This window comes from Pinus tabuliformis, chromosome 9, assembly GCF_031772625.1.
Source record: "Pinus tabuliformis cultivar Carrire ecotype Pingquan chromosome 9, CPIR1, whole genome shotgun sequence".
NCBI lineage: Eukaryota > Viridiplantae > Streptophyta > Pinopsida > Pinales > Pinaceae > Pinus > Pinus tabuliformis.
This window is the reverse complement of record NC_142307.1, coordinates 1,899,460,911-1,899,473,648: the sequence shown is the minus strand read 5'-3', so window position 1 is coordinate 1,899,473,648 and position 12,738 is coordinate 1,899,460,911. Positions and strand designations below refer to the sequence as shown.

Below are 12,738 nucleotides of genomic sequence, written 5' to 3'. Positions count from 1 at the left end.
CAGTAAATCTTTGTCTGCTCCTTGAAATAGTGTTTGAATTTTCCATAGGAGTAGGTGGATCTAGATCTGGATTACTCCATGTATATCTCCCTCTCGTAGCCACCTTTTAAGCTTTTGAAAATATATGGAGTCACCAAGGTAGATTACAACCTCAAAAATTCTTCGGAGCTCCTGCTACCTTTAGAAGTTCAGTCTCTTGTTTTCGGGAATGAATAATCTTCAGAATCCCGACAGACGCACCAAAATGTTATCTCAAAATCAAACCCTGGAAGGCTGCTGACCAGGAAGACCTTAAGTAACTATTTCAAACCTACTTTAGGCTGAGGCTTAGCCTCCCCAACCTGAGAGGGCTCTCTCAAAGGATTAATGATTTTTTATTATGATTAAGATGGCTAACTCTTGTGAAACAAAGATAGAAAAATGAGAGTGGTGGAAACACAATTAGAAAGTATCCATTGGGCTTATGGAGTTAGATATGCTTTAGTATTAACAGTAAGCTTAACTTTGCATGGAAGTCAAGGCATTAAGAATCCAACATATGTAGAATACACCAAACACATAGAAGGCCAGTACAGTTTACAAATATATGAAGGAAATTAGAGCACTGTTAATGATTTCTAAGTAACCACGTATTCATAACACTGTAAATAATAGGAAAAGAGAACACAAGGCATTCAAAACATTGAATTCTTTATGATTCTTGAGAAGCAAAGCCAGTACTGTATTACCAAAAACAGAGTCTTTTACATAAAGCCAAATATCAGAGCTTTTTTCAATAAATTTCCAACCCTTAGTACATTGCTCTTTCTCCTATATATAGAATTTTCTACAAAGCTGATATTCCTCCTCCAACATGAGGGGAACTCGAATTCTGCTTGCTATGACACCTATTCAAAATTTAACTAACTATTAAATACCACAATTACTAACTGAAAGGTTTTAGAAACCTAGGACAATTAGGAGTCTATCTCCACATCATGCTATTAATAGCATTTATTACAATCAAAATTCGTTCCCTGACAAGTGGTTCCCTTCTGTTTAACTTTGATGGATGTTTAAAACTCCTTGCTAGCCCTTAATGTCATATCTCCTTTACTGCTCTTGCAAAGTAGGAAACTGCCCCTGTTTTCTTGCTTTTGGTTTCCTCAAGGATATTTGAGACCAATTAACCATGATGTTTTTCTTTGATTACACGAAAGTGTGTTGGAGTTCCACGTTCTTGATGTGCTGTAGACCGTTCCCATATACTCATATGGAGACAAAACTTTTTCAAATCCGTTTGAAATGTCGTGGACAAAACTAGCGGTGATTATTTGTATGCTAAAAATTATAGTTCATATACCTTTTCCTCTGCTTGTTTTACCTTTGCCAGTTGCTTGTACATTGTGAATGATTCTTTTTGACACTCCCCTTTCAATAATTTCCCCTTGATTACTCAAAATTGGTCAACTGAGTTTAATTATGTAGCTTCAGCAGTTTCGTAGCGTGCTACGAAACTGCTGTGCATTATGCGTCATTTTCAGCAGTTTCGTAGTGCACTACGAAACTGCTGTGTAATCACAAAACACAGTTTAACACCAAAATCTAACTGTCTTGAGCCTCTTTTATCTTGACATATCCCTTTCAACTGCCTTGAAGCTATCAAAACTGAGTAGAGATGTATCATTCTTCAAGAAACTGTAACAAGGTAAGTCATCAAAATTTTGAATATAACCTTACTTGCTGTGTGGTTTCCTTAAGGAGATCTTTCCCACTGGCTTAGCTGTAGCTTCAACTCCTCAATTTGTCTCTTCATGACCCTGATCCCAGCTCTAAGCTTCATATTAACTCTTCTGATGAACTTTTCTTCTTTGATTGCGCGAACTGACCATGTGTAGTATTGAGTGTTACAGTCGACTAGCTCAGGTATTTGAATTGTTTTGTCCTCCCACAGAGCCTCCATTTTGTCGAAATGAGCTTCCTTTATCGCATGTTTCCTTGAGGCTTTCTTCAATCTAGCAATTTCGAGGTTTGCTAATTTCAACTTCCTTTTTAACTCTTTAACACTATATTCTTCTTTAGGGATAACTGCCTTACCTTTATCTTTTCCTTCATGAGACTGTGCTATCTCCTCTGTTTCAATTGCTTCAAGAAGTGTCCCTTGTACCTGTCTTGAATGCCTCGTTACAGGTCTTCTTGGCTTAAAGACAAATTTAGCAACTAGGTCATCAAACTTGAGTTTTTTTTAGGCTTTGATCTTTTTGGTCTTATCCTTTCCTGATTTTATCAAATTTGCTTGAACCAAGGGAGATTTCTCGATATCAATAGCTTGCAGTAAGTCATTAAGACTTCCCTTTGAAACTGGGCTTTCTTCAGTAACCACTATCTTGCCTTTTTCTTTGGCTAACTGGCTCCTTGTCATTCTTGTTTGAACTACTTCACATGTAGATGATTCATGCACACCCTCTCTGATCTGAGTTTTCTCTTTCTAGGACTGTTGGGGTGTGTCTTGGATTATCAGTGGTTTGGTAGGTTCTTTTACCTGCTTCCTAGCCTTCAATTTTACAAATCTCCTGGAGCTTGTTTTCCCATGATGGATGGTTGCTGTTGGAGATTCTTTTGCAGCTTGAGGACTGAGACCAGTCTCGTTCTTGAAACCAAACATAAACATTAACATGGACCATTCTTTATTTATCTTCTGGAGCTCATGCAGAATTATCAACTTAACTAAGCTGTGATGAAACAACGAAGTCTCACGGGCTTCTTTCTTTAACTAGACCTTATCACACATTTTTCCCAGGCTACAAAACGAATATAAAGGTAAATCAATAGAGATTTTCCAGTGAAATGAAGAAGTAGCTTGAAGTGATAAGGATACACCTTATGATACTTCCCTTCATAGGTGAAGTACCTGTGTATGTAGGTAAGCAAATTAGCGTATGAATATTTGACAGAACTTCTGGGCATGGACTTGTTTAAGTCTGAATTGATGAACTACGGTTTTAGAAATTCCTTGCAGGGGGCCATGCCAAACTTGAAGTTTTTAAACCATTTTTCCTGTCCCTTGGAATCTCAGTGATTGTCGATATAACTTCTGGAGAGATTGGCAACTCAAGTATCCCAACCTTTGAATTCAATCCTGTGAAATTTAAAGCGAACTCGTTGGTGACTTGTATATGGTTTCCTTAAAGTTTTTCCCAAAACCTCTAACAACCAACCTGTTTGAAGGCTTGTGCAACTTCATCATTCTATAGGATGTTGTCTAAACCTTCAGGTTCATTCCTCAAACATCTGCCTGACCTATGCTCTTTTTCCTTTGCAGATCCCTCCATGAAAACTCCAGCAGTATGAAAATTTGAAACACCAGCACTGTCTCACACTTTGATCACTGCCTCGCCTGATAGCCGGCTTGCCTGAATTCTAGGGAATTCAAATTGAACACTTGACAATTTATTCCTTACATAGGAATCTAACCACAAATCATGACCGTGGGTGCTTGGATTTTATTGAAACTTGAAATCTGAGCGTACCAAGGTACCTAAGGACTCTAATGATGAAGATAAGCAGTTGGACATGATAGGCGAAGTGTGAAAACTGACAATTGATAATGTAAAAACAACGGACCTTGATGGATATGACATCTGAGCAGGATTTGCTACGGATCCACACGAATCCCCGATTTCGTAGCGCAGCCAGTGTAAAATTTGGGTTTTGCACTATGAAAACACCTAGACTCTTTTCCGCACTACGAAAACACCTAAACTGCTTTATAACATATCATTACCTTAAAAAAAACTTGATGCAAGGAATCTATGCGGGTTGTGGGACCAGTGATGAATGAGAACGAATTATTTACCTTTATGTAACCATGCAACAAAGATTCTAAAGACCTAGACACTACATTGAACATGGAAAAAACTGAACTTGGACTAACACCTAACCTTCACAAACAAACAGATGTGAACAATTTGGTAATCGCTTCTTAAGTCATAACACGATCATTGATTAGTTAAGTGTTGAATCTAAGCATTGTGAGGAGCCAAGGAAATGGTGCAAATTTGTTCTTATTAAAAGTCACATATCTACTTAAAGCTGTCACCCTAACATAAGAAGAAGGACCAATATTTGCATGGGATTCGAGATCCAAGGGTTCCACCATCACCAAAGTCAAAGATCCCCGCCATGACACATTTTTTTGGGTCTCCTTAATGTGATTTACGCCACATGAAGATCTGTACCATGCGATCCATGTTTAAGGAAGAATAGATTATTGACAGGGGATCTATGCAGATCAGTTTAAGTTTGAGGAGCAACAAATTAGAGATAATGTGAAGGCGTAAGAGATATTGTAAGAGAAAATGTGCCATCGTTGTCATACTTTGAGTATCAAACTTCGACATGGGATGCTGCAGTTGAACGTTGTTTTTCTTTGCTGGCTATTGCTGTTGCGAGTATAGAGGTTTGTTTTGTTGAGGGGTGGCGTACTTGTTGGGTGTGTTGAGGTGAAGCTCCATGAGTGGAAGAGCTGGCATTCATCATATCAGATCGAATGAGGAAATTCGTGTTTTGCAAGCTAAATTGCACTGTGGGTCAAGTTGTTGCCAGTAGCATGGGAGAAGAATCAGATCCACAGATCTAAGATCTGAAAGAAGAAAAAGAGGTAACATGGACTCTCTTTCTTTAGAAAGGTTTAATGGCATAAATTTCCATACATGGAAAGTTAATTCAAATGCATATTATGAATAAAGGTCTATAGAATATAGTAAAAGGAACCGAAAAGGCTCCTACTGATGTTAATATTTTCGTTGAACGGGAAAAGAAAGAAGACAAGGCTAAGGCGATAATAGGATTGGGTCTTTCAAACACTTAGGTGCATTTGAAATACTTAGCAAAATCAACTCATGAAATTTGGGAACATTTTTGGGAAAAGGATATGAACGCAAAGTTCTCTTTAAAATTGCAGCGCTTTAGTCTCAAAATTCATTTTGAGTCACCTCTCTCTAATCATATAAATGAGTTAATGACTCTCTTTGGAAAATTAGTTGAAATTGGTGCCAAGGTAGAAACAAATGATGTTAAAGCAATTCTATTAAATATCGTATCTCCCAAGTATAGAAACAATGTATTCACATTAAGTCAAATGTCCTCTCAATATTTAGAATAAATGGTATCATTACTTTTAGCTGAGGAAAAAGGGGAAAATTCAGAAGGTTCAGATGCTGGTGGTCAACGTGAACTTGCATTATTTTCCAAAGGAAAAATGGAAAAAACCAAGGGTTCAACATAATGCTTCTACTGTCACAAATATTCACAGATTGCCTGGAATTCTAGAACTCGTGTAAGGGATCTTTTTGAATGGAAAGGAAACTGACAACATAGCCAACTTGGATGACATATCAGAATTAGATAGTGATGAGTAGCCATCAGAACCACCTCTCAAACTATTCTAAAAAGAAAAAAGATTTAATTTTTTCTATTATGTGTGTTTGTGGTGTGAATTGAAGAGCTTTACTATTTCTTTTAATTCTAGTTATAAAAAAGGTTTGTGGTTCTTAAAGTGGAAGCTTGGTGTCCAAAACATTAATTCTTCTAAGGTCAAGTTGTTTTATCAAATTTTGAACAAATTCAATATCCAAACCTTTATCCTAGCAACTAACAGATAACAGAAAGTGAAATATCCGACAGACGGTGGTTGGTCCATAGGATGATTCATTATGTGATGATTTGTATCGCAAAAGCCTCAACGAGTTGAGGTGTCAATATTGTTGATCTTGCAAAGTTCATCAGTGATGGTTAGAGGCGGTTAAATTTTAAATGGACGTCAAGTGACAGCTCGAAGATGTGGTGGTGAAAGAGTAGTGTTTGCAAGATTCCAGAGTGGATGTCAATGCTGATGAAAACCAGTAAGAAAAATTAACTTTGTTGTTGTAATATGTGCTTTTCATGTAAGCATTAAGGGTGGGTGTTGGAAGTAATGCTTCTATCTGTTGTTGTTAGTTTTCATTGTGAGTTCACAAGCATTAGTCTAAAATTTCTTGGTTTCTATGTTATGAGTTGGAGTCATGATCTAGATGTGTCAAAGTGAGCATTTTATGTCCTTTATATTTATCTCTTGTGATCAATAAAAAGTGAGTGTGATTTGTGTTGTGTATGAATCTCTCTCATCTCTCTAATTTTTATTAAATAATAGATTTTGGAACTACTTTCTATTAAATAGAAAGATATATATTTTTAAGGGTACATCTTTAAGGACCATAAACAAATAAATAACCCTGTGAAAAATGCAGTGTTTATCATAACTTAACACTTATTTTTGTCATAATTTTAGAATTTAATATGCAATTGATTTATTTAGATAAAAGCTAAAATAAAAATTTAAATTTATTGTCCAATATTTTTTTTGGTTATTATCTTATAAAATATTAAAACAACTAAAAAAATTCAAAATACAACTTTAAATTTAGGAAATTAAACATTACACAAGTGAATATAAATTAAAATCCTAATAATTGGGAAATTTTACTGCAGGTGCCCAGAAACAGAGGAATATACCAGAACCACCTATGCACGCATCTGTGTGGAAATGGATTTCAGCGCCGGATTCCCAGCTGAAATAAACCTAACAAGTAAAGACTATGTGTGGAACCCGAAGCTTGATTATGAAAGTGTCCTCTTCAAATGTCGATCGTGCTTTGAGACGGGGCATCTAGCCAAAAATTGCCCAAAATCCTCTGAGAAAAATTTTGCTAGAAAAAACCACCACAGATCTACATGGTGGGAAGGAGCACAAAAAGAACACTACACTGTCATCAAAGAAGAAGAATATTCTAGAGAAAATGAGTCACAAGAAATCAAGGAAGAAGGAAACAACTCTCAAAACAAGCAAGGAGAAAGCCCGCCCCAACAAATCAACAGTTATGAGGATTTGAATACCGCGGAAAATAAATCTTCATTTAACAGCAAAGCAGATCTCCTAAACCAAACTTCTTCTCCGGCTATTTTCAAAAGAACGAACACAATAGATTGCGAAGCTAAGACACCAATGTCCCAAGAACCAGAAGAGATGAAGGAGATGCAAGACAAAGGAAGTTGGAAGACCGTAGAGAAAAGAAAGAAAGCTACAACACCAATCTCGCCAAGAAAGACGAGGAGCCAGACAAGTAAAAATTAAGAAAATTGTAGGTCCGATAGACCAATATGGTCTCAGTGGACGTTAACCATCATCATCATCATCATCAATAATATCCAAGTGCTTTAGCCGGGACTAATAAAACACCAATTGCTCACCATTACTGACGCATCCAGGATTTTTGCCTCCCGTACCTCCATAGAAGAGCCTATTATCTTTTTCAGAGTATGTGGCATTATAGCATTTGCTATTACTTGAAACCGTAATATAGGGGGTATGTGTGACGGCCCCAGAAAGGGTAGTAAGTTGTATACCATCGATATATGCGGCATAACCGTAGCCTGCGGAAGGAAAGCGACCGCTACCCATGTCTGTCTTAGGGAGGGGCGTACCCCTGGGTATCCAAGGATAACTAACTTGCCCTCCAATATCCACCCACAGACAGCCGTAACCAAGATTAGTGAACAATGAGTTGGGCCAATAACCTATAAACTCGCCCTCCAAATATAAAGACCATACGTCTTTTATGTCTTTCTGCACGTCTGTCTGCACACATCCCATATTATATTAATTATTTATGATCAAACCAATGCTTGAGGATATTAGGTTTATATGTTTTATTACTTGCTCTAAATCCAAATAAATCCAAATAAAATACAGGTTAGGCGTTTAATGATATCAGGAAAAATTATGTAGATATTCTAGTAATTAGTTCTAGAGATAATTTATTTAAATAAAATTTATTGAAAAATAAAATTTTTATAGTCAAACTTCATTAAAAAACAAATACAAAATCTATAGAAAAGATACGAGGGCCAGGTTAAACTATTGGGAGATCAACGAAAATGATGCATTGCAAAACATTACTAACATTAAAGATATTGTTACTTCTAAGTTCAAAGAAAAAATGTGGTGCGAGAAAGATTTAGCAGCTAAAAAATATTAAGTTATTATAAGAAGGTCATTAACCCCACCCTAGAAGATCAAAAATATCTCTCTATTTTAACTAGCTCAAAGAAGAAAATTAATATAGCAAAGATTAAAAAGAGTTCTTATGAGCTCCGTAGTGAAATAGGTCATTGGGCAGCTCCTAAAACACCATGGATGGAAAGGATCTGCCATCTATGTGAGAATAGGAACATCGAAGATGAAAACTGCTTCCTCTTCGAGTGCCCCATGTACAACCACATTACATCTTAGTGGTCATAATCTCTTTCGCAATATTGACCTTCCTAGCCCTTTTACAATGTCAAAATTATAGTGAGCTTGGAAAGCCTCTCTCAAAACTTTTTGAACATAAGAATAAAATCTTAAATCAAACTAAATAATGTATTTCTTTAGAGCTAATTGACCAAAATTTGGTCTCAACAAACGTTAACCATCATCATCATCAAATAAAAACATTTCTAGCCAATCAATACATAAGAATATACATTAATTTCAATTTCTCACCTTCTTAAGAGTGAGGTGAAACGAAGTCTGATTTCCTCCATATACTGATACCGGATCTAGAGGTACGCCGGGAGAGGTGGGGCCTGCGGTCGACACAAATCCCGCACAATCTAGGTCAAAGCAACCGGTGTGTTTATTGCTGTCACTCTGCATCAGGGCGCTGACTTATTAGCAATCGGCATTCATGATGGCTCTTTTTAATTCATCAACCAAACTTCAAACTATGTAATTACCGTCCAACAAGTAAAGAACCTGGGGGTAGAATCACCATATCTTCCGGGGTACACCTGCAATAGTCAGAATGTGTAGAAATTGAAAACGACCATTAGAATTTTCAAAAATGAAAATTTTATCATAAAAAATTAAGAATGGTTTAGATTAAATGAGGTTAGGGGACTTGAAATTGCAACTGTGTTAAGCAATGGGTTTACTGTGGACCCACCATCCATCCAACCCTTATTTCCTCCAGTATAGTTTCATCCTCGCTAATCGCCTGGGTGTGGGTAGAAATATAAAGTTCGCTGAGACTGAAATAAGCATCGGTCGCAACGTGCGGACTCCATACATTCAAACGAGCAGATACTTCAACGAATAGGTCATCAGAGCTATCGAAATACGCAATAGCATACTGTTAATAACAACAACCATACTCAGACGACGAGAATCCTGTACTTTAGAAGACAATATTATAGTAAATAAGATAACACTTTTAATCACTGGTGAACTTAAGTCTATTGCAGATTTCCGGAATATTTGGGAATCCAAGGGACATTGGTGCCGTCAAAAAAATCGACTGTGTCAATGTCTATGAGATTTCCAAATTGACATATCCATGAGATTCCCAAACATTCCAAAAATCTGCAATCTACTTAAAAATAGCCTTATTTCACTAGTGGATTGATCCTCCTCTGAATATTGTGGTTCGTTTTAGCTTAGTCTAGACCTTAGTTTAGACAAATAACTAAAATAATAGAATAAAAATCATATTAGATAGTTTATGTGTGAACCTCAGATTTATTGTGTTGACCAGGTGTCACAGTGTCAGCGTCTTTTCTTCCTCTTCCTTTCCATTCTAAAAATTGTCTCACAGACCCGAATCTTTCCACGTCTTCACGTTTGATTTCCCTGATTGTCACTGTGTCTTCTGGACACCCATCTTTCACGTTCAACTTGGAATTATCTGCACCGCTAGAGTCTAAGTTGGAAATATTTAGCTTAGACTTTACTTTCGGTATATTCTCCAAACCCTAAAGCACCATGCACTGAATCAATTATTAATCTAATGTTTTTTATATTATTTGTTAGATGAAATACGAATAATATTCAATAATTATGCTGCAAATTAATTTAATATTTTTTTCCTTATATTATATGTTGAATAAGAATACAAATAATATTCAATGATTAAATTGCAAATATTATACATTATACCCTAATTCAACCATTGGCATAATATACTGTTTTTTTATATTGTTTGTTGGATAACAATAAAATTAATATTCAGTGAACAAAATGAAAATGACAAAATACTAATACACTGATCTAATGATTAACCTAATTCAAAGTGCTTAATATTTGAGAAAAACACTAATATATTATACCTGAGTAATATTATCATTTGCATACTTCACAGATATTTGGTCACTAAATTTTACGCAAAGTATGCTATCTCCATGCTTGTTCTGGGCATGAAAAAAATCAAGGAAACAAAGAGTGAGAAATATATTATTACAAAATATATTATTTACAGATATAATCGGATTTAGTATGACCTGATATTTGTGCACTGGTGGAGGATTAACGAAATTGATATATTCATCAATACTCAGTTCATGCACGTCAACAGCCGACGTGATAGCAACGTGAGAGAAAAACAAACATAGGGAAAGTAAAGACAAAGTCATTAAAAAACAAGAAGAAAAGCACAAAAACCAAAGATTTCTCATTACAAAACTATAAAATGCTATACTATTGTACGGTTGGTTCATTCTATCATATTCTTTGAGATTATTTATCGTATGTCAGTTGAACATTTACTTAAATTAGAAGATCCGGAGGCGAGTAGCTGTGATCTCTGCTTATCACCAAAAATATAAGATTTTTGTGCGTTATATTTTGATGACATGTATTCATATTTCTGATTTATATATTATCATTATCTCCGCAATGTAAGCCACAATGCGTACATTTAGAGGCATTATTTAGATAGGATTTATATAGTATAATTATCTCCTAAACCGAAGAAATTACTTATTCATTAAAATTTTTAACATAAACAATTATCCATTTATCTAAATTTTTAAAACTAGCTTTTAATAAATTAATTAATTTAAAGAAGTTATTACAATTTACAGAAAAGTGTTTTTGGTGAAAATCACATTGTAATTCATTTGTCGATCTGTTTTGAATAAACAAGTGTGGTTCACCGTGAGGATATGTCTGTCCTACAATGAACCACAATAGTTGGTTCCAAACAAATGAATTACAATGTGATTTTCACAAAAAAACTCTTCTCTATAAACATGATATAGATCACAGAAACCTAAATTCAACAAGTTATTACAGTTTTAAAATAAATTTATTTTAATTTTTTTATAACCATTCAAATTTCTTTAATTACAATGGTTCATTAAGACTTACCAAGTGAACTGACTCTCACAATTATTAATAATTTATTTGTATAAATGAAAATATTAAAATATATTAATAATTTCAAACATTTTAAATTTATTAAAAATAGTTATTTCCATATGTATATTTATTCTTGAATAAAATTTTCATAATTTTAATTTAACTAGGAAATATACAAATTAAAGAGGATAACATCAAAACAATTACACTTATAATAGATCTCATATTATCAAGATTAACAAAAAATAAAATAAAAAAATTTAACTAAATTATAACTTTATTTTGAATTATTATTGCTATCAATAAACAAACTTCGTTACAATACTATTCGCCAATACTATTGCATATCAATACCACATACCCCATGGCCAAAATACCTTAGGTAACTCGATCCATATAATGTTTATCCATTTGGAAATATTTTTTTAATTAATCAATTTAATTAAAAGGGTAAAAAAATGATAACTACTTTGGAGATAAATGTTAACAATTGATTTAAGTATAATACCGTGAATGTTCTAAAATATTCCATGGATGTTAAATTCCTACCATCCACCTAAAAATAATTATTGATAGTTAAATTGAAATCTTAGAAACTCTATATGAAAATAGATAATGTTATTGACATCATAAATTAAAATTATAAAACCCCTACTCCAAAATAGACAAGTCAATCACATAATTACATTGAAAAATATTAAATAAAAAAATAATTACATGACAAACTAAATCAATCTAGATTCACCATAAACCTCAATCCATCAAATATCAAATATTTAGGAAAACCAAATTCTTAATGTGTAAATTTCTCAATATATAAGATAGAATTAAATGAAAAGCAAATTTACACATTAACAAATTTAATCCTTTTAAATGTTTGAAAGATATGGTTTATGTTTTTTTAAATATTATTACATAGATAAGTAGTTATTTTCCAACACAGAAAATCATTTATATTAAAAAAATCTACATGTTTCTGTCGTACAAAAAGCGGCTTAAGCCCAAAGAAGCTCTCGACTCATTCTATCATGTTAAAAATAAGTTCTATACATGCACATAAGGAAATAATTTCTCCCCAAAGACTAGATGTCTCAAAAAAGGACTCATGAAACCATCTAAAACAAAACAAATATAATTATTTTAATCTAGATCCTCATATCTACAGCGCCTAAAGACTCACTATCATAAAATTACCACATGTTGAAGGAGCCTAGAGGAATCCCAAGAAATTCCATAAAAAGTTTGTATACTTGTTAACTTAATTCCTTATAGATGTGGGTAAGGGATGAGAATAATTATTTTAATCTAGATCTTCATATCCACAATGCCTAAAGACTCACCATCATAAAATCCCCACATGTTGAAGGAGCCTAGAGGAATCCCAAGAAATTCCATAAAAAGTTTGTATACTTGTTAATTTAATTCCTTATAGATGTGGGTAAGGGATGCTCATCTCAGGAATCTGATCTAGCTGCATATTTTTAATTGATATATTCTTCCTTTCTTATTTTAGTACTAGTTAAGACATGTTAATGTACCTTCATTTC

The 12,738-nt window shown here is 34.1% G+C and overlaps 1 protein-coding gene across 1 annotated transcript; it reads right to left on the bottom strand.

Moving 5' to 3' along the window:
* Nucleotides 1-7,243: 7,243 nt before the first annotated feature.
* On the bottom strand, nt 7,244-10,464 carry LOC149156532 (protein neprosin-like). The gene is made up of 7 exons (XM_089444779.1): nt 10,333-10,464; nt 10,162-10,242; nt 9,568-9,807; nt 9,003-9,188; nt 8,794-8,847; nt 8,561-8,707; nt 7,244-7,654 (listed from the first exon to the last, which is right to left on the bottom strand). Exons 1-7 carry the CDS (start codon nt 10,462-10,464, stop codon nt 7,244-7,246), a joined length of 1,251 nt encoding a protein of 416 aa, XP_089300905.1.
* Between the last annotated feature and the right edge of the window lie 2,274 nt (nt 10,465-12,738).

Bases quoted from the DNA above. Each gene is read 5' to 3' on its own strand.
- LOC149156532 (XM_089444779.1), bottom strand. From the start codon at position 10,464: ATGACTTTGTCTTTACTTTCCCTATGTTTGTTTTTCTCTCACGTTGCT. The intron at 10,243-10,332 runs GTCATACTAAAT...TTTCATGCCCAG, and splicing joins CACCAGTGCACAAATATCAG to AACAAGCATGGAGATAGCAT. The intron at 7,655-8,560 runs GTGAGAAATTGA...GGATGTGTGCAG, and splicing joins TTCACCTCACTCTTAAGAAG to ACAGACGTGCAGAAAGACAT.